Raw genomic sequence first — 22,681 nt, forward strand, 5'->3', positions numbered from 1 at the left:
TTCAGTGTTTTCTCTGTTTTAGGAAATCCTTTTAAGCTCAGCAGGGTTTGTGCTCCTGCAAGCTAATTCCAACAGCAACAGACCTGGAGCTGTGAAAAGCCTGCTCCGGTTTCCCCAGGCGAAAGGGCACCTCGGAGGGAGGTGCCAGGCACCACAGAGCCACTGTGAAAACAACCCTGGGAAGGGGGAGCTGCTGTAGGAAAGTGGAAGGAACAACTTCATGCTGAATAACTCTCAGTCAGCACACTGGTAACAGAAGCAATTCTTAAAAGTAACTTGACTGCAGCTTGTATCAGTGGCTGCTCTTGGTTGCGATGTGCTGCTGTTTCCACTAAAAATAACTGCAGGATGTGTTTCCAGAGTAAAAACACTAGAGAACAGCAAAACAGGAGCACAGGGGCCAAGCTCCACAATGAACTCACCCGAGGGTCTGCTTGGTTCTCAGGAAGTCAAAGCAAGGCTCTTCCATGTGCATCTGAAACGGAGCAGAGAGGCGTTAGAGCAGAAGTGATGCTGCTCTGCAGGCTCCCCTTGGACTCCCCGAAGACACGTGCTTAGAGCATGACAGAACAACAGAAGAGCTGCCTTTCAACTACACCCACTGAATTAAGAGACGTCTCAGTTTTCTGGGTCTCTAGCTAAGAGAACAGCCTTCCGTACCATCCCTCCCCGCAGTGCCTGGGGAATCCTGTCTGACACCCACAAGCTCACAAAGTGAACAGAGACAATCCGTCCCCTTCGTAAGTCACCCCCTGGCCTTATCTTGGCTTCAAGCACTGCTTTCGCAGAAGACACTTTAATGACTTGGGAGACTCAAACGCTGACTTACCACAAGCAGCTCCATAAGGGTGTATTCCCTTAAGCTCCTGGCACCTGACTGGAAAGAAGGTGAAGAATTTAGGGTGATTTCATGGAGTTAAACACTATTCTTCAGCCCAAGGTGACGGTTGTGGCACACGCCTCAGCCCGCAGTGCAGCACTGAAGTACAGTTCACAGCACGAACGGATGGAAAGGGAAGGGTTTGTTTTCCACAAGGGCCTCAACTTGGCCTTCAGGAGAAAGGGGGAGGGGTCAGCCCAGGATCAGGAGATCGGGGGTGAGGACACCAGGAAATCAGTGTGGAACAGACCCAGCTACCAGCACAAGTTGGGAGGGAAAGATGTCACTGTCAGGGGCCCCCAGGTTTGGCCCCTCGCGCCCAGGGCGAGGGCTCACACAAGGTTTCAGTGCTGCTCTCAGGACCGTGACAGACGCACAGCGCAGCAGCTACCAGAGGGAACAGGCCAGTACACAAAGCTAGTGCCTTACCTGGTAATACACGGTCACTTCAGAGTTGGCATCACCTTTGTTGAGAGTTTTCACCTTACAGAGCAGATGCGCGTTTGGCAAATCCACCACTCGGAACTGAACAGGGCAGGGATGGACCAGGGGAGCAAACTGGAGCTTTCTGAGGGGAGCACAGACAGCCGAGTGTCAACCACCACTCACATCTCAGCCAAACAGACAGACATTCACGCACTTGGCCTGGCATTATTTTCCCCTTCCCAAACCAGAACGTGCACTCAAAGTGCGATGATGAACGGTCACCTCCCACAGACACCAGCACTGCTGGAGCCAGGAGGGGAGAAGGGAATTTCTGCATCGCTCCCACGCTGACCTCTTCCTTCAGAACAGAATCTTAACTTGATTACGGTTTCCACATAATGAGCAGTGCAAGAGTCAAGAGATACTCACTGAACAACGTAATTCAGAAAATCCTTTGCTTCCTAGGAGAGAAAGCACAAACTAAGCTTTGTTTAGAAAAGAACTATTCCTTAACCCCCCACCACACCCCCCAGTGCAGTGCTTTGAGAAAGTGACCCCCTAAGCAAAGAACAGCTGAGCTCTGTTGCACCACCTGTGTCTGGGCCCCCTCGCCTGCTCCCAAGTCCCTCCAAGTGCCTCTGCACCCACCGCGCTGCCGAGCACAACAGGCTCCAGGCAGCTTCTCGCACTGTAACTTCTCCAGAAGGAGAAGGCAGAAACCAGAGAAACAGCATCGGCCATCACACCAGCAAAGGCTGGACACAGGTGGAGGTAAAGGCCCCTCAGTGTGCAGATGTGGCACTTCAGGACGTGGTTCAGTAGGCACAGTGGCATTGGGCTGGCAAGTGGCCTGGGTGGCCTTAGAGGCCTTTTGCAATCTTAATTCTCTTGATTCTCTGAAGCTGGAGCTCTAGGAAGGAGACTCTTAGGCTTAAGTGGAAGAAGCAGGAGGAAGTAAGAGAAACTAAAAACTGATGTAAGAGTTACAAGGTTGCACGTGCCAGGCTGTGACAGGAGCTCAGTTCAGCAGAAGCTGCAGCAACCAATGCATTCTGAATGAAGATTCTTCACAAACCCTGATCAGATTCTCAGACCTCCTCCTGTTCCACAGCTCAGGAGGGGACAGCTGATATGAAAACAATCTGACGTCCTTTGGGACGCTAGCGTGTTTTCTTTAGGTGGCTTCACAAAGTTTGAGGACAAACACCATCAGCTAAGACAAACTTCTTGGCACAAACTGTAATTGCAGAAGGTTTCTCTCCCATCCACACGCAGGCGCTCAATGACACTGGGCACATGGAGCAAAGCCCCAGTACAACCCTGTTTTCAAAAACCTCACAGAACTATGTGTGACCTTGCCCCATGGTGGAAGTCTTCAATGAACACTGCAGGTGCTTAACAAGACTAAAGGTGAGTGGCCTCAGCGAGGTTTGATCAAACCACGCTGGCGAGCACATTTCCAGGATAAATGTACTTGGAGGGAAGCCTCCACCTGTGGCACCACTGTGGAAATTTCTCAGTCTCAAATACATCAATACAAAAAATGATATAAAACCCCATGGCAGCAGGGCAATGGGTTACAGGCACATTTCTACCACAGTTTCCCCCCCTCTGCAGTTTAAATCCAAATCCCTGGCAACTTCTGTTTGAACTGGCAGCTACGGTGTCCCCAGTGCTTATCCAGACAAGCACTCGTGAACTGTTAGAGGTGAAACTGCCCTCGGCCAGGGAGCCTCCACTCTGCCAGTACAGAAGAGGCAGTCAGCTGGCAGCTGGGGCTGGAGTTGTGGCGACTCTGTTCAAGCACATTTTAAGAACCATTTGGAGCTCATGGCAGCTGCTGAAGTGGTACTTACTCTGCTTGTGAAGTTTCCTTGTACGAGACCTTCTACAAAGAGCTGGGATTTGAAAGCCTTAACAAAGGACGAAAGAGACTCAATGGAAAGGCCGTTCATCAGCGTCTGGTATCTATCTATCATGGACCACCTGCCGTGTTCTAAAATCAGGAGACGCACATCCCTGCAATGCAAGAAGGAAAACAAAACCACAGGCCATCAAGAGCTGTTTAATTTAAGAGGTCCCATTTCCAACTCAGGATCATACTGGGGACAGGAAGAGGGTCCCCAGGGCCACTGCTCTGGGCTCATCCTGCCCCCCTCAACACCTGCTGTTGGCTTCAACAGCCACGACTTGCATGTCCAATCTGACCCACGTGTCTGACCTGCTGGCTGCAGAGCTGCTTGAGCTCTCTAAGCCAGAGCCAAGCCTGGAACGAGCCTCTACAAGCACAGAGCAGCAATTCCCGAGCCCTTCAGCTCAACCGCAACACTGCCTCTGCAGCCACTTCTTGCCCTCCCCTAGAACTCACTTGGACAGAGTCTCGGGTTTGATGAGGATGTTGAAGTACGTTTTCTTCAGCTGTTCTGTTATCATTTCAAAAACTGCTGGAGTAAAGCTGAAGTCAGACAAGTAATCAATGATGAGCTGAAACAGAAGCTGCAGGGAGAACAGTTTGAAGTCAGGAGGGGGTCATATTGTGTTTTGGTTTGTTTTCTTTAAAGAACCAAATTAAATTTAATCCTATATAATAATAATTAAAAAATTATCATTGTTTGGTCAACACGAGAGGTGCAGGGTTACTAAAGCACATTGTGCAATTCTGTTCGATGTTCTTCACTAGACAATTCTACACCAAACTACAGTTTCAGAAGGGCTGCATTTTTAGAAAGGGAGCAAAATCAGCTTATTAGCCCAGATCAATGGAGTTTCCACATTCTACTGAAACAATCCTAGCCCGTAACTCCAACATTTCTGTATTAGATATTCCAGTTTTTCCTTTTACAGTTGACCATCACAATGACATCCCAACAGAGCAACACTGATGACTGAAAAAGATTATTCAGACCATGCTATTTGCACCTCTGGCTTTTAATTTTAAACTTCACAACAATAAGCCTGACAGGCAACTGACGGTCTTGTTAAAGTCTGAGGAAGCCTGAGAGTTCTCTCTCCTCTTCAGTCACTACATCCTCTGTGTTTGTGCTTGCCCTGCCTTACACAGCCAGCGTTCAGAGAACGGGAACAGGGATCCCTCAATCCTCAAACTCTCAGCAACACAGCAAAGGGAAACTGCAGCCAGAATGAGCATTTTCAGAGGCTGTACCTCCAAAGTCAAACTGTAAACAAAGCCTATTTTCAGATATGCTTCTCCATGTGGTGTGCAAATAGCCTTGGCTAATGGCTGGAGAGGCTCCATCAAACCAAAGGAACATGGCAGACTCATAGTTCTTTTTAAAGGAAAACCTGTTGAAGTCTTAATGGAGACACAGTTATTAATTAAAGGAAAATGTCTCTTAAGTCAGCCTAAGGTCAGTAATTTGAGGTTACTTAAGTGAATAAAACTATGTCTTTATACACATAAGCACATGAAAAACCATTTGCTGCATTATCCTGTATCTGAACAGAGACACAATTTCTCCAGTTTAAGATATCCCATCTAAACATGCAAAGCTCCAGCCGGCTTGGCTCCAGCTGCTATGACAAACAGCACACGCACTGAAAAGCGCTATGCATAGAAGTATTTAGAAGATCAGCACTACTTACAGGTAGTTTATGATTGAATCCTTTCACTCGAATGACTAAGCCATGCTCTCCGGCTACTAGCTTGTATTCCAACTGAGCAACGTCTGCTTCATAAGCTGGTTCACCAAGATTGTGGGCAAGGATGTTTACAAATGTATCAAACAAAACTATGCTGGGTGGAGAAGAGGGCAGAGGGTTAAAAAGAAAGAAAAAAAATGGAAGGAATAAAAGAAAGGTAAAATCAAGCCCAATGAGTCTGATGGTGTACACAAAAAGTTCTCCAATAGAGATGAACACTTGAGTAAAATGAGATTTTAAAAGAAATTTTCAACAAACCTGGAAATACAGAATGCAAGTTTCCCTTTGTTTAGAAAGCACATGACACTACTTAGCAATTACTTTAACATTAAATTATTCTTTGCAGCGAATAAGATAGCAGCCTCACATTATTTGAGATTTCCTCAAGGTAGGAATGCATGCTGCACCATGCTAAAGCTCAAAAACATCGAATCATAATGGAAAATGAGATCATCACACTTTGTATAAAGCAACGGGGAGAGACAGACTCAGTTGTGCTGCGGAGTTGAATAATGAGATGATTATTTACCTACCAAGCTAAAAAAAAAAAAAATAAGAAGCTATAGCAAGCCAGGCTACACAACATGGACATTGCAGTCCGTGCTATCAGATTTTTGGTATTGCCTGGATTTCAATTCAAAGTTTAAGCTAACAAAGCCTTGATGAAAACAGATTTACAAAGCCCTGAAACATTACTTGTACAGGTCTCAGCTTGGTTATGATAAAACCTCTATGAAATTTAGCCAACTGAACATGAGCCAGCAGTGTGCCCAGGTGGCCAAGAAGGCCAATGGCATCTTGGCTTGTATCAGAAACGGTGTGACCAGCAGGTCCAGGGAGGTTATTCTCCCTCTGGACTCGGCACTGGTGAGACCGCTCCTCGAATCCTGTGTTCAGTTCTGGGCCCCTCACCACAAGAAGGATGTTGAGGCTCTGGAGCGAGTCCAGAGAAGAGCAACAAAGCTGGTGAGGGGGCTGGAGAGCAGGTCTTATGAGGAGCGACTGAGAGAGCTGGGGTTGTTTAGCCTGGAGAAGAGGAGGCTGAGGGGAGACCTCATTGCTCTCTACAACTGCCTGAAAGGATGTTGTGGAGAGGAGGGTGCTGGCCTCTTCTCCCAAGTGACAGGGGACAGGACAAGAGGGAATGGCCTCAAGCTCCGCCAGGGGAGATTTAGGCTGGACATTAGGAAAAAATTTTTCACGGAAAGGGTCACTGGGCACTGGAGCAGGCTGCCCAGGGAGATGGTTGAGTCACCTTCCCTGGAGGTGTTTAAGGCACGGTGGACGAGGTGCTAAGGGGCATGGTTTAGTGTTTGATAGGAATGGTTGGACTCGATGATCCGGTGGGTTTCTTCCAACCTGGTTATTCTATGATTCTATGATTCTATGAAGCTGGTGAAGGGGCTGGAGAACAGGCCTTATGAGGAGCGGCTGAGAGAGCTGGGGGTGTTTAGCCTGGAGAAGAGGAGGCTGAGGGGAGACTTCATTGTTCTCTACAACTGCCTGAAAGGAGGTTGTAGAGAGGAGGGAGCTGGCCTCTTCTCCCAGGTGACAGGGGACAGGACAAGAGGGAATGGCCTCAAGCTCCGCCAGGGGAGGTTCAGGCTGGACATCAGAAAAAAATTTTTCACGGAAAGGGTCATTGGGCACTGGCAGAGGCTGCCCAGGGAGGTGGTTGAATCACCTTCCCTGGAAGTATTTAAAAGATGAGTGGGTGAGGTGCTCGCAGACATGGATTAGTGTTTGATAGGAATGGTTGTACTCGATGATCTTAGAGCTGTTTTCCAACCTAGTAATTCTATGATTCTATGAAATTGGTTACAAACGGCAATGCCAGCCTAGGACTGTCAGAAGTACAATGTGCGGAGCTGTCTAACGACAGCTGGTTTCTAAACGCTGCCAGCAGCCTCTTCACCTGCTCCCACAGGCTCCCAAGTTGCTGTCTCAGGGCATGACTATGACTGCTGCTTTCAGGACCAGCTCCTTCTCTAAGCACTCTCTCCTGGTATGTGCACCACTGCTGTTAAATTCATTTTTCCAAAACTTGCAGAGGGCAAGAACACACCATGAAATTCCTACACATCTGTTTGCTACCATAAAGGCCTGCTGCAGAACAACTTTTACAGATAAAACCATGAGGAAACTCTAAGAACATGAGAAAGAACTCTTATTCTATTCTGGTTTAAAGTTAATCTCTGTTCATCCTTTTTCAGTAGGGATGGGAACTCAGTCGCTCTGCAAGATAAGTACAGACAATGTAACCCTTACTTCACTGCAGATTGCTGTATCAAAGGAGAGATCAGATGGAAACGAACATAACCTGGGGGGAAAGAAAAACTTAAATGAACAATTGCATAAAAAGCAATAATTTTCTAAAGTCAAATATATTTCCATTGGCTTATTCTTTACTCACAACTGGAGTATAACAGAACAGTCATTCAGCTATAAGAATTTATTTTTGCTTATATTATGTCATCATCAAATGCCTTCTCTTTTTCACTACAAAAGTTTCCTTTAAAAATACCAAATAGAAGACACAAAGCTGTGCTTTGCAGAAAACTGACACAATGTGACCAATGTAAATAAAAATAGAACTCCACAAAACATCTGTTTAACAGACACTAAAACTTGTGACATTCTGCTTGAAAGCAGCAACACATCTTCCACGTTTGTTTCAGATCCAGGCTACATTTTTCTCTTTCTGTAGAGCAGACTATAATCTCTTTCATGTCTTCCTTCATTTTCAAGCCCTCGACTCAGTATCATATTCTGTCTGCCAAATTCTACCCAGAGTCAGACAATCAGAAGTCAGTATATCAGCAACTCCACTTTTTCTTTGTTGCAAGGTAGTTTCCCTGCTTCGCTTTTATTGTAGCTAATAAACACATCAAAAGGACTGTGGAAGAGCTGACAGTAAATACAGAGTTTTAATAGTTAACACTATCATGGCTTATTTGCCTTTAAATAACTTCCAGCTGGTAAAAACAAGGCCTTCCTATTACTCAGAAAGCCCTAAGGCCTTTACCTTTGGGGATTTTGAATTTATCATCCTTCTTGTACCAGAGACAGCCTTGTTCTGTGCTTAGTGTTTTGACTGGATATTCTGTCTCCGGGCAGTCAGCAACTTTCAAAGCAAAGTCGGTGGCTAACAAAAAGAGAAAACAAATCAAACCCAGAAGTTAGTGGGTTTTACAGGCACAGCCAGGCTCCATGCATGAATGTCTTCAAAATTATCAACATTTCCCCCCCAGTTTGCTAAATTATATGTGATAATGCTTTCCTGGACCCAAAGTACATTTATTTTTCAGTTCCACGCCAGAACAGCGGCTCAGGAGTAGTACAGCAACAGTGGTGTTGCCTTCCATCCAGCGTAAAAGTTATGGTTTTAATGTCATCTGGTTTTGACAACAAAGCCAGACAGTATTTAGATGCTTTCAAAACCATCAGGATTAAGTAAATAAAATTGCTCTTCTAGGGTGTCTGGAGCTCTGTGTTGACTCTCACAGACCATGTGAGGCCTGCTTGGTTATGGCAATATGACCTATGAGTTTACACCTCAGGAAAGCTCAGTTCTTATAAATACAAGAACATAAAATAAAATACAGGTGAAATTCCCTATCTTTAGTTTTCACAAATAGGCTAATGTGCAGATGGAAAATAAGATTGTTTCTAAATTACAGAAAATTCTCAAATAAATTACTGGGGGAAGATTTCACTCATGCTCAGATGCCTTACCTATGTATTTGTTTTCTTCTGGAAGGTGTAAATCCTGATTTAACTCAAAGTCACTGGCCCATAAATCACTCCAGAACTTGTCAATATCTATTAAAAAATATGAAATGTGTTCAGTTCAACAGGAAGAGAATGCTATCCTATTTTCTAGACCAGTCTCCTATAGAGCTGTTTTCTCTAGAGCTCTTTCCTATTTTCCTACATCAGAGATCTTTCAGTGATCTCCATGAAGGTTTGCAGTACAACAGGAATTCCTTAGTATCACCTGGTTCATCATGACTCTTTCTAAATCCCTTCCTACAAACTCTCCTGGTGCAGACAGAAGCAGTTCCTATTAGGAAGTAAATCAAGCCTGTCTGTGTGAGTAGCCCAGCTACCAACATGCCTCATCCTTCATTGTTTGTGTTCTTTTCTTTGTTAAGGACCTGAAAGGCAGCCAAGCAGAGGGCTCTCTGGGATTCCTGCCTGCTAAAACAATTGTAAACCAGGGAGTGGGAATCAATTGATACCAAACAAAGAACAGTTTACTGAGTAGCTGAGTATTTAACTAGTGATGAAGTCAACTTAGCATTGAAGATTCATTTCCCTACTTCCCTGTGGTTGCATTTTGTGTTGTCACCCTTTTAATATCTCCATTACATGAATTAGACATTCTTTCTACCATTGTTTTACCTTCCACACTGTACTGCGTTCCAAACCACCTCTCTCTTAGATGACACTGGCCTTCATTGGCAGCAGACAGCAGAACGAGGTTGGCTCTCTGAGGAGTGAGCTGGTTAAGGGCATCTGCAATGATCTACAAGGTCAAGACAACACTTCAGTTTAAATGCAACCCAGTCTCTGCCTGACCCAGGAAAGACTTCTCAGTCTGAACACAGGAAGAACAAGACATAAGCTTATAAAAAAAGTAGATTAGCTTTCTGAATATAAAGAGCGTTTCAATTAATACAAAACCTATGCCTGTATTAGTTCTAATTATAAATGCCTATATTATACAGTATGCCCATGTTTTCCTTACATCAAAACACGTAATCAGAGTTCAAAGAATATTTACCTCAGGCTTGTATTCAAACAAGAGCTGGTCTCCTGTCAGAAAATCCTCCTTCTGAAACATCTGCATGTTCTCACAAAGGCTTTCCACATAGTCAACCGGATCTGTCTGTAAGTAAATAAATAAATAAAGCTATTTTTCACATAATAAGAAATTTTGTATTCTGAGAAAAGCTTGACTGGTCAGGTATGTTGAGCATGACTCGCATGCTCTGCTTGTTATGGCATTTAGTTTCAGTTATTAACCTAAATATATTTCATAACCATTTCTAATGCTCAAGACTCCTCTGAGGATCCTGAAATATCAGACACATCATCTTTCTAGAATAAACTTTGAGCATGCAGTTTACAGTCATTAAACCTACTCAGTTGAAGACACAGTAGAACGCATTTCTTGCCTCCAGGGAATACAAGCAGAATCCTGCAATTCAAGATTTAAAGCTATCTGGGAGATGGAAATAGCAAACCAAGGAACTGCTGTTACTCCATGAGTAACTGATTCTGCTCCTTTCCCCAGCTCTGTGCCATGATGTACAGTTTGAGTAGGAAGATATTCTCCTAATCGGACGTGAAAGTATAGATTGCCTTTTAACAGTGGAAGACTGCTAGTGGAGAGCTTCTTGCTGAAGAACGAATTTTGGGTTCATTTGAACCAGCCAGCATCACACTGTAAAGGTTCTGGGTCCACATGCAGACCACAGTTTGCCTGAACTGAGGCGTTTCACATATCGTGTCTTATAAATGTAGTGGAAAACGCGACCAAGAATTTCTTAAGACACTGTACTGCTGAGGAAACATCAAACCTCTCTTAGAGCACATAAGTGCTTACCTCAAACCCTGCCTCTATAACCATTATCCTTTATGATGGCCAAGGAGCCTAAAGAGTGGGCTGCCACGACTAAGTCGTTCATCTGTTCCTAAGAGGCACAACTCTGTCACAAAAGCACTTACAAGTCCCTGTTCCTTGCTTTGAGTTAAATCCCTGCACTATCAGTAACCTCTTAATGATCACTCAAATCAACTGGCCAAAAAGGCAGGACACTGGGTATTTCCCTAGCGTAAACTCGGCTGTTTTCTTTCACCACCTAGCTTGATACTGGGAAGGACACAGCAGTAACAGTTTGGGAAACATAACGTTCTACCTGGGAATACTAACCAGAACCAAGATGATGAATAAGAACCTTTCAGGACTAAACAGCTTCCCTTTGATGAAAAAGTCAGACTTTAAACTGTACAACCTCTGTTGGCAATAACTAGACAGAATCTTAAAACTGACGTGGGGCAATAGATATTCCTTCCTGCTATGTCTAATATACTAGAGAGCCATCCTTCAGAGACTTTTAGTTCTCCACTGTTCTGGGAAAAGTTTTCATTAGGAGAAGACAGCCTGTTTTAATTTTGTAGTAGTTGAACTTTACTAATAAATTAAAGTTGTATTCTACTAAAAAAACCCAGTACATGACATTTAAAAAAAATACACTCGTGAATCAGTGTAAACTTGTTCCTATCAAAGAAACCCACCACTCTTACCTATCACTAGGTGTTGTCAGCAGCAGCCCTTGCGGTCTCTATCACTTGCAAATACCACTTCTGTTACTCAAAGGCCACTTCAGACACTCAATATCCTCCATATGCTATTTCGAAGGCAGAGCTACACATGTAAAGATTTACTAAAAATGACATTTCTAACACGCTGACGCTCATGGCAGACTGGCAGGTCTTAGAAGTGTCTGAAAATACTTGGAGCATCTGAAAAGAAAAAAACTCCCCTTTCAATATTTCTTCCCCCCCCTCTTCTTCTGCACCTGTGTGCCTTAAGGGACTAAACTTCAGCGATGCTTTCAAGCTATATATGTAGGTACATGGATCTGTTTTCCCAAAAGGCAATTTTAGCGCCACTCAAAAATCCAAGTTACCGAATAAGAAACAGAATACGGCTAAATGTAGTGAAAGTAACAAAGTCAATGAAGTGAGGCTTCTCACATTATCTACATTGTGTTCCCTTCTTTACCTTCAATAAAATCAGTAAGATTTTTGCTATCTGCTATTTCAGTAAGCCAAGGAGACTTGAGACAAGCCCACATTTAAGGGTGTGATGCTGTCACAGCAGACAGAGGGGTCATTAGCACCCAGCCTTTGTAAGGCCAGGCGCCTCTCACACCACGCTGCTTCTCTATGCCCAGAAATCAGAATTCAGCAGTGCCAGAATAGCTTAAAAAATTATATTAGTCTAAAATACTGAAATGCCCCAAACAATTTGCAGAGCACTACTAATGGGTACAGAATTTCACACCCAAGGGCCTAAAAGAGCCTACCTACTAGGTAAAGAATGAAAAAAGTAACATTTCATTCTGTTAAGGAAAATGTCATAATATTTCTCTGCCTAGAATACTTTTTTTTTTTCAAGCAAAATACAGTCTCATGAAGTGTTTCTGGTTGAACAGAACTTTGAAAATGTGTTGCAAAATTTAAAAGAAATCCTTTTTATAGTTTATCTATATAAACAGAAAACAGTGCATGAGTACCTGTTCCTGGTAGTGAAATTCATTAGCTTCAATCTTCTGGATTTCTTCCCATATTCTGTAAAGGAGGGAAGAGAGAATAGAAGTTGTCTTCCTTCATTATTCCACAACATTTATTAAGAAACCGAATAAAATCAGATTTCTAGGAAAAGCATTAAGGCTGAGTTCAGTGATTCATTCAGGTGCAAGACACAGAAGACAGTATTCCACCCACTTCCCTTCCACCGAAAAGGACATTTCTCAATATGCAGAAAGCCTGCTATTTTCTGAAGAGCAAGACTTAACTACAAAGAACCAAAATCTGCTACCAAATCAATGTAATGGCTAACACCAGAACACCACAGGCCTGACTTCCAACAAATTTATTTAAATAAACACAAAACTGCACTAACATCTACCCTAGTTCAGCTTATTAAAATTAGAAATCACATCACGATAAATCAAACTAAAAGCACCAAGAAACAAGCATAAACATTTAGCAAATTAATTTTAAAACTTTTTTAAACTGATACATTTCCACCCAGATAAGCTTTATTACTGATGCATTGTTTCTGCTCTTGTAACTGCACAAAAAAGTCCAAACACTACAAATAAAAGGCTAATGGAGAAGGACAATCTTGCAAATATCTGATGTACTGGCAAACACTTGCCTTTTATCTGGCCCTGTTTGCTGCAGCATCTTCACGTACTGAAATACAACATGGGCCACCTGCATACAGAAAGAAACAGATTCATTTTTCCAGACATTAGGAAAACAGTAAGGAAATCAAGTTGCAGTAAAACATACCTCGTAGAAGTGCTTGTAACCTTCATCAGTCAAAGTCACAGAAATGCTGAAGATGGAGTAAGTGGAGTTCTGTTCAAATCCTGTCTCGTCATTTCCTCCATATAATGCAAGAGCCCAAAATCTACAGAAGAGTTAAAGGTACTTATGAATTACTCATTTCATCTTTATTTGAGCATAGCCACAATTAGTATATCATAGCTTAACTTCAATGGCTTTTGAGCCATTCACAGTTTACACAAAGCTTTTTCCAACAAAATGTGAATGTCAGCATACAGAATTTAAGAAAAACAGTGAAAAATCTAAGTTACCTTTTGGAGATTTCTCAATGATCAGTCACAGGTTCTGCTGATCCATGGCTCAGATCAAAACCCACTTATTTCTTACTTGGGTCTATCACCAATTTAAAGAATATCACTACAAAATGCTGATACAAAAAGACAGACTTGGCCTGCTTTAATATATGCATAAAATAAACATATACCTAAAATAGAGTTTGCCTTTATTTTAATAACAGCAAAACATTTAATAACTATGCTTAAAAAACACATACTTTTTCCTAAGGAAAGAAAGAACGCTGCCTTTGCCTTCATGTCCCACCAACCAGGAAATATAATGAAGAGGCTTCACCCTAAAAGAAAATTTGAAGGTGATTAAATGCCATGAGGTAACACGTTTCACAGAAAGAAGTTTTGCTTTTTCAGACAGCATTAGGATAATAAGCTAAAAATGTGGGAGTTCAGAACACAATGACTGATCTGAGTCAGCGAGGAGTGATGTTAAATCAGCTGTGTACCAATTCTAATCAATTTAATGAAAAAAACATATCTGCATCAGATTAATTCATTTGAAAAATGTTCCCCTAGCTGAACCAAAGTAATTTGTAACACAAATCAATGAGAGTTTTTGGTTTGTTGTGACAGTCAATAAATTACTCACAACATAAACATGATAGAAATAAAATGCAGCACCACCATACCTGTAATACTGTTCTTGTGGTGGAAGCGCCCAAGTGATACTCAATGAGTGAACTTTCCTGACTGGAACAACTGAACACAAATAAATTTATTAATTATAAATAAACATGATTAGGCATAGATAAGAAATTCATATAATGCTGAAAAAATGGTTAAAATTTATTCAGAACCATACAATTATTCTACAAAGTAACTGGATCACACAAAGGAAATATGAAGCTATGTATTCAAAACATTTAAACAAATCTGGTTTACTTACCTCTGTAAAGCTTGTGAAATTCTGGTGTGTCAAAAGGCTGAGTCAGGTGGCCAAAGCAGGGTTTGGGTAAACCACTTAAAAGGAAAATTAAAGTGTGTTGTTACTGGCAAGGATTCAAAGGTTCACTTTGATAACCACAAGAGCTATGGATTCTGACGTGACAGAGGTGGTACATCAGACAAGCAGAAAATGATGGTGCGTAACAAAGGGTGCAGCCCAGGATCCACCCAGCCCAAAGTGGAAGGCAACCTGGAATTCACTTGCACTCACTTGCACTCTGGTAATTACTCTGTTATGTGGGCAAAGATTTAGATACTACATCAACTCCTCCCTCACCTTAGTAAAAATAAAAAGCTTGCTTTCCTAACAGGGTAAAGGAAAGCCAAGCATAGTAAACAGCTTCCTGAGTTGGCCCTGGATTCACAGAATCCTGATGGATTGTCTTGTGGGGAAGGAGGAACGAGGAGAACAGGGTCAGGAGAGACAAATGTGTCTCTGTATAGCATCAGACCTTCACTAGCACATTTCCATGCACCACAGGCATTAAAATCTTGCAAAAGCAGAAAATGGAAGAGGAAATAAAATGCTGTTCAAGTTAGTAAAACTTTTATAGAACCCCCTCTTTAGACAGCACATTAGAGTGAATTATTAAAAAACGCATCATGTTCTAACCAGTCACCACCCTAAGGACGACAAATTCAACACACGGTTTTAATTTATTTTGCTGCTAATTATTTTTGACATAAAGCAAAGATAAGAAATGCAAAATGATAATCTAGATTTGAATGATTTATCATAAAATCTAGGCATCAGCACATATTAAGCAAGCACTGATGCAAGTTAGCACCACACAGCTTGCAGGCTAAATAATTGTTAAGTACAAACAAAATCTTCCTGAAGCAATTAATGGCAGTCTTTACTTCCAAAGTTGCCTATTCTTTTCTAGATAAGTATGTTAATTAACAAACATTAATTTCCTTAGCTTCTCCAGTAAGTGATGTTTTTTAAAAACAGTCATTTTAAAAACAGATAATTTTATATTTGTAACGCCTTTTGCATCAAAGGAGTCTTACTTATTTGGGATCTCTGAGAAGATTTCTGTCACCCACTTCTCCAATGTATCAAGTGTTTCTAATACGGAGAGAGAAAAAAAAAAAAGACAGTAATGTAATTTCCTGAAGACCTAAGATGAATTCTTTATCTTATCTCAATAGATCAATTATTTTCAAAAGGCTGCAAGTCTGTATGTTTTAAAATTAAAACATTCCAAATTATAAGCTTCAAAGCTGTTGGTTTGAGTCAATTCTTAATATTCACTGAACTACATCTCTGGTCATAGCTCTGGTTTTGTATATACTGCTGAAATCTCACCCCTACACAACTGGGATTTAAAATTCAATAGTATCTGGTGTGACTGTGAAAAGGAATTACCAACTTAAGGATCTACAAAATCACCAGTACCTGTTACTCTCATTCCATCCCTATGTTCAGAACATATGCAGCAATTTTCACAGCTAAACGCAGTCCCACAGTGTTAAGAATTCCTTCTCCCCACCCTCTTTCCTAAACAAAGTGTGTCAAGAACCACAAGTAAATTTTGTTTTAAATGATCTGTTGGAGATTGCTTGTTTAAGCAAGCATTCTGTATTCCAGAAGTGATGTGGTATATGCTGAACAACAAGAAAAATGAGGCTGGAGGCAGGACAGAACTAACAGTTCTTTTCTTCTCAGCCACCAAAAGAAACAACATTTCAATCCATCACTATGTAAGCAACTATGCGAGAGATATTCGATTTTACAGACTAGACAGAAAAAAGCATAGGAGGAGTTACCACCTCTGTTGTTACCTTCTCAATTTTACAGACAGGAATTGCTATCAGTTTTAGCACTCAACAAATCCCCTAAGCACAAACCTAACCTGAATGCACACAACTATTTACTTTCAGCACAGGTCTTTACTACGTGCTTGACTTTTAAGAAATTTCTTTCATTCTCAGCAGAAACAAACAGGTCTGAAGTTCTCTGATGAAATAAAACTCAGCTCCATTTGCACAGGATTTTTCAGTCTACAGGAAAAAACTTAGAATTTTTATTCTACCTAAAGAAAAGTATTTTACTTATAGACCTCTTTTGAAAGAGCCCCAAACAAAATAAGACAACTGGGAAACCCTTTCTCATTCCCCTCATCATTTTCCGTGGAGGTTCACTGTTGATGGCAGAGAAACCAGCAGCATTAAGTCATTTAAGTGGTGACAGCCTTGAGATTTTACATTCTGTGTTAGCCTGGAACCTATTCAACAGTTTCAGTTCACAGTTTCTCAAGAAGTGGCAGGAGGACAATAACACAGCACAATTGCTCAAGTTTCATTTGGAAACCAAGCTAAAAGCTACATATAAATACCTCCTGCAGGACTGTAATCCACTAAAATGGCTTGGGCTCCGCTTGAACTGACGCCAAAAGCACTACACAAACAGCAGCAATGAGCCTGTTTTTAAGGAACAACTCATGTTACCTTTAGATTGGACGACTAAAGTCATATAGTGAGCAGAGTAATGGCGCTGCCAGAACTCCCTCAGTCTGGTGTAGGTATCAATATTCTTCATTTTAGGCTCATGCTTGAGTGTATCTGCATTACCTGTAAACATTAAAAGGTAGTTCATTATCTAGACACTGGTTATGTCACAGCAAGATATACTAAGAATTCCTTTTCCTTCCCTGGCACCAAGTTCAATAATGGTAAGCACATTAAAAATTTCTACTAGAAATTTGTAGTTAAACAAACGTTAACTGAAAATTAGTATCTTCCAATTTCTGGTTCCCATTATAAGGACAGTTGATATTTCTATGATAAGGGAGGACAGAGTCCTCCTGCATTATCAGATCACCCATGCCATTTACTGCATGGCTCACTGTGTTGCCAGTTATTCCCTCACCAGTGGAACTTCCAGAACAGAGGAGACAAAGAGAGGGGAAAATACGGTGTTCAGTATCTGTCACTACATAACTTTATAAATATTATCTGTATTTCAAAGCTGGCTAACTCTATTACCCACCATACTGCAATTTACATGCTCACCAGTGTGACAAAGGTGAGGGAGCTAGGACACCATATTGTCCAGGAGAGGAAGGACAGATTTCCCTTCTGCTCCACTCACATGGCTGTGAAGACCTACTTCTGCAAGTTCAAAAGGGAATTATTTATTTGTGAAGCCTCCTTAGACACAAATCCAGAAATACTTTCTTGTTCCGGGAAATTTTAATAGCAAAAAACAAGCTTAAGCAAGACAGAGATGACTCAGAGTGCGTTACATTTACATTAACCAAAAGTCAGATGATTGCACACCTAGGGCAACCTAGCTTTAACATCAGCAAAAAGCAGTATCAGAATGGCAATTATCTCAAGCAGTAGACAGCAGCTTTTAATCCCAAACATATTACTGTAAAATGAATAATTGCTCTACTCCTTCTGAGCAAGTCTAGTGTTTGCTCTGATAAGATAGCTCAAGTTAGTGCAACTCCTAAGTGGCTAAAAGTTTAAGTAGTATCACCACTTTATAACATAAATCCAGAACTTACCCCAAAAAAATTTCTTCATAGGATGCCCAGGCCTGGCAAGACTCCCAAACAGCATCTCCTTTCTGTTTGAGTCAGAGGGTCTTGCAAGCTGATACTCTGTTAATTAAAAGAATTTGAAGAGGCATGCATCAAAATTGAGGTTGTGCTGTTGCAAAGCAAAATAAGTAAAGTAAAACAAAGCAACACCCCCAACCAAACTGAAAAGGAAGACAGACCACATAGATGCAGCCTGGAATAGTTTTGTTGTATTATGAAGTAGCGAAATACAACAAGACTTGCTAGCAGTAATGAATACAAGTCAAAAGAATGTGGAAACCACAGCTCATTGCTGAGAAGTAAAAAAAAAAAAGGGATAAGGAGGACAACCATCTAAAGCCCCAGCCTGTCCTCAATCTGTTGTTGAGAATGCTTTCAGTCTGTCAAATTTGAGGGAATGCAAGGTCATCTATATTCTACTGAGCCAGGCCCTGCAGAAAGGACCTGAAAACAATTACAAACCTGCTTCTCTGATACATCACACAGGACAACTTGCAGCCTAATAATGAAATAAGGATGGTGTTCCGGCCCATGGCAGGGATTGGATGATCTTTACAGTCCCTTCCAACCCAAACCATTCTATGATTTTATGAAATTGAAACACTAAGCAAGATAGTTTCCAAAAACATAGTCTTAACAATCAGCTTATGCTAATCTAATTATGGGGTTCTGCCAAAATCAAGACTTTTCCTGTTCCTATTTTTGCTGGTAATAAGAAACATGCACAGCAGAGGTGTGAGCTAATTCTTTTGCCTGGGTTGTTACACAGCCAGTTCATCAAGCTGACATAATTTATTGAGCAGCACATTTCTATAGCGTCAACACAAAGGAAGGAGTGGATCTGCATAATGAAGGCAGTGCAATTGAAGGCTTATTTTGGCTAAAGCTGTTGAAGAACACACCTTAACTCAGAGACAGCTCCTTATTTGTATTGATACTTTTCTAAATTCAAAGACCAAATTGACCATTTTTTCTTGCCAGAAGACAGATGGAGAAGACAACTTGGAATAATTATTTAAACAATTCGGTATATATACCAGTAACAGTTTTTTTTCTCTTAAATCAGTGAATTTTTAAAAGCGGTATGGACGTATTCATTACATATTAGAAAATCAAGTGAACACTCACTTCTATGCCTGGTTTAATTTCCCTCTGTGAAGCAACTCTGTAGTTACTAAGACATTAGGATAAGGAGACAAGTGAAATCGCCTCAGTTTATAGTACTAACTCCACAGAGGATTGGAGAGAGCACCGGGGCTATGCTGAAGCTACAGGTGTGTTGTTCCCTGAAGAACATCCACAATGCTTATGTAATTGCCCAGCTGGTTACTACCAAATCACTTAAAAATATTAATTTCTGATTCAAGTGACAAAATGGAAAACTCTCACAGTGATAGCACTTTCTCCTCTAACAGCCATTGCTATCAATGAAACTTAAACTGAAGAGTTTAATCTCCCAGTCAAGATAGGTGAACTTGACTGAAGTGCTCAGGAGCGTAGTCCAAAATGGAAATCAGTGTTACAAAATAGGGTTTGCTTCTTTAAGAAGATGGGCTAAACACAGAGGGAAAGATACTACTACTTACCACTGTCTACAGCCTCAACTTCTCGGTCTATTGCGTCCCTGATCATGAGTGGGTGAATGAAGAACTGTGCCCACCTACAAAACAGAGACTTTCTTCAGTGCCTATTAAGATGGAGCAAAATCACCCCAGCAATTAAACCCAGCATTGACTATTTTGAAGTTGTTTATCTTCCTAAAAATTATGTAATTCTTAACTATAATGTCTTAAGGAAAGATAAAAGCCAGTTTTGTGATACCATCAAGAACCAAAGGACAGGGCTTTCTCTTTTGGTTTGATACAGTAGGATATGACACTAATGGGAGCAGGATTATCTCCCTTTGCATCCTAAGAATGATCACATCACATCAGACAAGTGATCCACAGCCAGCCTGGTTCCTGGCTTTAACAGGGACCAGTATCGGATGCTTCAGAAGAAAACGCTGGTTGTTCTTTAGGAACAACACGACCACAAGGAAAGTTTCTTCTTAAGTCCAGGCAACAAATTGTTCATTTATATCTTGTACCATAAGCTTGTATATCCATTACAATTTTACTATCTACTATAAAAGTCAGTGATGTCATCCAGATATATCTCTTCTGTACCCACAGAGAGCAGAGTAACAGAAAAGGACATGTCTGCAGTGAATAGAGATTCTACAGAAGGCTGACAGAGAATCTAATATTTCTATTTTATTTGTCAAGTTTTTTAATGATGCACTGAATATTTTAAGCAAAACTTTAACAGTAATACATTGTTGGCAGAGGTCTATGGGTACAGGAGTCACTAAACTAAAGATTACTGAATGGTGACATCTTTCAGATTCTTTAGATCCACAAATGAACAGAAATTATCAGGAGCATCCATTTATCTTGTTTATATAAAATGCTGTTCTACAGAACTCATAATTTGTGTTTCTCCTCCACTAAGTCAGCTGTTGTGAAAGATTGCAATTATAACATTTTATTCTTTTGCACTTATAAATAACTAAAAAAACACTCAGCTGATGTGCCCCTATAAATAAGTGATTTCCTCTCACTGAAGGAAACCACACCAACAGGTGGGGAGCTCTGTTGTATTAAGGTAACCACAGCATGAAAGAGCAAGTTAAATACCTTCTACAAAAAGATACACAGATACACACTGGACTGGGTTAAATGTATCCTTCTGAGGCACACCTTGGGCTGTTCTACCAGGACAGATATTTCAAGGGATGAATCCCTGGGATGCTGGGAGCACTTAGTCTCTAAACAGTTGTTACACTGTATAAAATTTCTCTTGCAATCAATGCTACTAACCTAAGGGTGGTAAAACCCTCCAAAAGCTACCTGCATTAAGACCTACATGTGGATCCCAAGTGACCACACAGCAGCTACACAGGCACTATCTCAGAAAACAGTACAATATCCAAAGGGAGATAATATTTCCTTATATCCAATACACTCCGTGGTAACAGAGGTACCTATGGAAGTTCAGCAATAGTCTTAATCACTCCAAAATGAAAAACTGAACAGCAACACCCAACCTCCTGAGGCATTTACAAACATCTATTAACACCTAATCACCACTTATATGAAGTTACCTATCAAGTGCTTCTTTGAAGTACTTCCTCTGCACATCAAACTGGAAGACTGTCCGCTCACAATCAGTTGAAGCATTATCGCTCCCACCATGTTTCTTCAGAAATGCATCAAACCCATTCTCATCTGGGTACTTCAAACTGCCCATAAAAACCACTGGAATAGAAATCAGCAAATTTACCAAGATGGTATTAATTTGTTATTCCCAATTACAGCTATAGCAACCCCTCCTTAGCACAGCATTACCTACGACTGACCCACAGTTCACATTCAGCAGCTAACTACTAAATAGCAACCAGCCATGTAATCTGCCCAATAACTAGTATCATTTGCCTTCAGCAGCAGGCCCAGACAGGCTGGAAATAACACTGCCTTTCTAGACATGCTTGGTCAAGAGCAGTATTCTGAGATACCTCTGGTCAGAAACTTCATAAGGTTTCTGTGTCTGTATTACTGATTCATCATCCTCTACTAGAGAGAGAAAGGTCTGTAGCTCCAGCCTACTTTGTAAAGCCATAGGCAACGTGCTTCTCCCACATTTAGGATAACAAAGAATGTCAACGTACACTATGTGCAGCCTGCTGAAGGGTATGAGATGCCTTCTCCCATGTTAAAAGTTCCTTACTAAGTCAGTATTTTTATGAAATCATGAATTTATTTATCTGATGAAAATAAATTCTGCAATGACCAAATTAGGAAATGATTCTAAAATACTACAAAAATTCAGAGCTACACAGCACTCATTTTGCGCTGAAGCTGGAGATGAAACAGGAGCAGATACATACTATGTTCCAGGAAGTGGGCTAATCCAGGTAGATCTTCGGGATCAGAGAAGCTGCCAACAGCAATGCAGAGGGCTGCTGCAGACTTAGAGAAAATACAACACACTCAGTAAAAGCTGCTTCAGGAAACACTTCAGGAAAAGGACAGAAGTGTAAGGTAAATCAATCAGGACAGGCACAATGAAAAGGTCTAGTCTGAATGCCTAATCACAAAGTTTTAGACCACAAGAAAGCTCGCTATGTATTTTTTCACCCTATAGCTTTAAGTACATACCTGCTTCTCTGTACAGCCTCTTTTCCTTATCTCTTCAGCCAGCTCTTCTAATTCACTGTCATCAGCATCATCTAAATCATCATTATCTCCACCATCGTCCTCGGTTTCATCTTCCTCATCGCAGTCCTCATCATCAAAACCTTCTCTACCATCTTCAATTTCAGCTCCGGAGTCATCATCTTCATCACTCCCCTCTTCAGATTCATCATCTTCATCGTCTTCCTCCTCCTCATCCTCCTCTGAAGATAAAGCAGCTGGGCCACCATCCAAGTAATGCAAATCGGAAATCAAAAGTGCACACAAGCCATTTTGCAGCTTGATATACCTGAAAGAATAATCACTTACAATGAACACACTTATTTCCCAAATCTGAATTTTCAGAATTACAAAAAATTCTGTATTTCCCATAATAATTTTATGGTCTTCAACTGAGATCTCCTAAGAAGCTGAGCCATTTTATAGTGGGAAAGTGAAAACTCTTCTGCTATCCAACAGCTATAAGAACAAGAATGAATCAATTCAAGGTAGTAGCAGGAGCCCTTTTACCTATAAGGTCAGGGCCGACGACTTGGGCTTTTA

The 22,681-nt window shown here is 41.2% G+C and overlaps 1 protein-coding gene across 1 annotated transcript in view; it reads right to left on the reverse strand.

Annotated features, from left to right (window-relative positions):
* The window catches only part of NRDC (nardilysin convertase), a 30,869-nt gene that overhangs the window by 3,150 nt on the left and 5,038 nt on the right, over positions 1–22,681 (reverse strand). Inside the window, exons 2-26 of the mRNA XM_069863108.1 lie at positions 22,103–22,427; positions 21,832–21,913; positions 21,049–21,202; positions 19,490–19,563; positions 17,868–17,963; positions 16,804–16,926; positions 15,364–15,421; positions 14,291–14,364; positions 14,034–14,103; positions 13,608–13,685; positions 13,058–13,178; positions 12,921–12,979; positions 12,274–12,328; positions 9,753–9,857; positions 9,371–9,494; positions 8,702–8,788; positions 7,992–8,111; positions 7,235–7,286; positions 4,910–5,060; positions 3,675–3,802; positions 3,163–3,325; positions 1,736–1,767; positions 1,310–1,448; positions 830–877; positions 423–475 (exon numbers count right to left, since the gene is read on the reverse strand). Coding sequence (XP_069719209.1) covers positions 423–475; positions 830–877; positions 1,310–1,448; positions 1,736–1,767; positions 3,163–3,325; positions 3,675–3,802; positions 4,910–5,060; positions 7,235–7,286; positions 7,992–8,111; positions 8,702–8,788; positions 9,371–9,494; positions 9,753–9,857; positions 12,274–12,328; positions 12,921–12,979; positions 13,058–13,178; positions 13,608–13,685; positions 14,034–14,103; positions 14,291–14,364; positions 15,364–15,421; positions 16,804–16,926; positions 17,868–17,963; positions 19,490–19,563; positions 21,049–21,202; positions 21,832–21,913; positions 22,103–22,427 — 2,571 coding nt within the window. The remainder of the gene's footprint in view (positions 1–422; positions 476–829; positions 878–1,309; positions 1,449–1,735; positions 1,768–3,162; positions 3,326–3,674; positions 3,803–4,909; positions 5,061–7,234; positions 7,287–7,991; positions 8,112–8,701; positions 8,789–9,370; positions 9,495–9,752; positions 9,858–12,273; positions 12,329–12,920; positions 12,980–13,057; positions 13,179–13,607; positions 13,686–14,033; positions 14,104–14,290; positions 14,365–15,363; positions 15,422–16,803; positions 16,927–17,867; positions 17,964–19,489; positions 19,564–21,048; positions 21,203–21,831; positions 21,914–22,102; positions 22,428–22,681) is intronic.

Source organism: Phaenicophaeus curvirostris, chromosome 8, assembly GCF_032191515.1.
Source record: "Phaenicophaeus curvirostris isolate KB17595 chromosome 8, BPBGC_Pcur_1.0, whole genome shotgun sequence".
Classification (NCBI taxonomy): domain Eukaryota; kingdom Metazoa; phylum Chordata; class Aves; order Cuculiformes; family Cuculidae; genus Phaenicophaeus; species Phaenicophaeus curvirostris.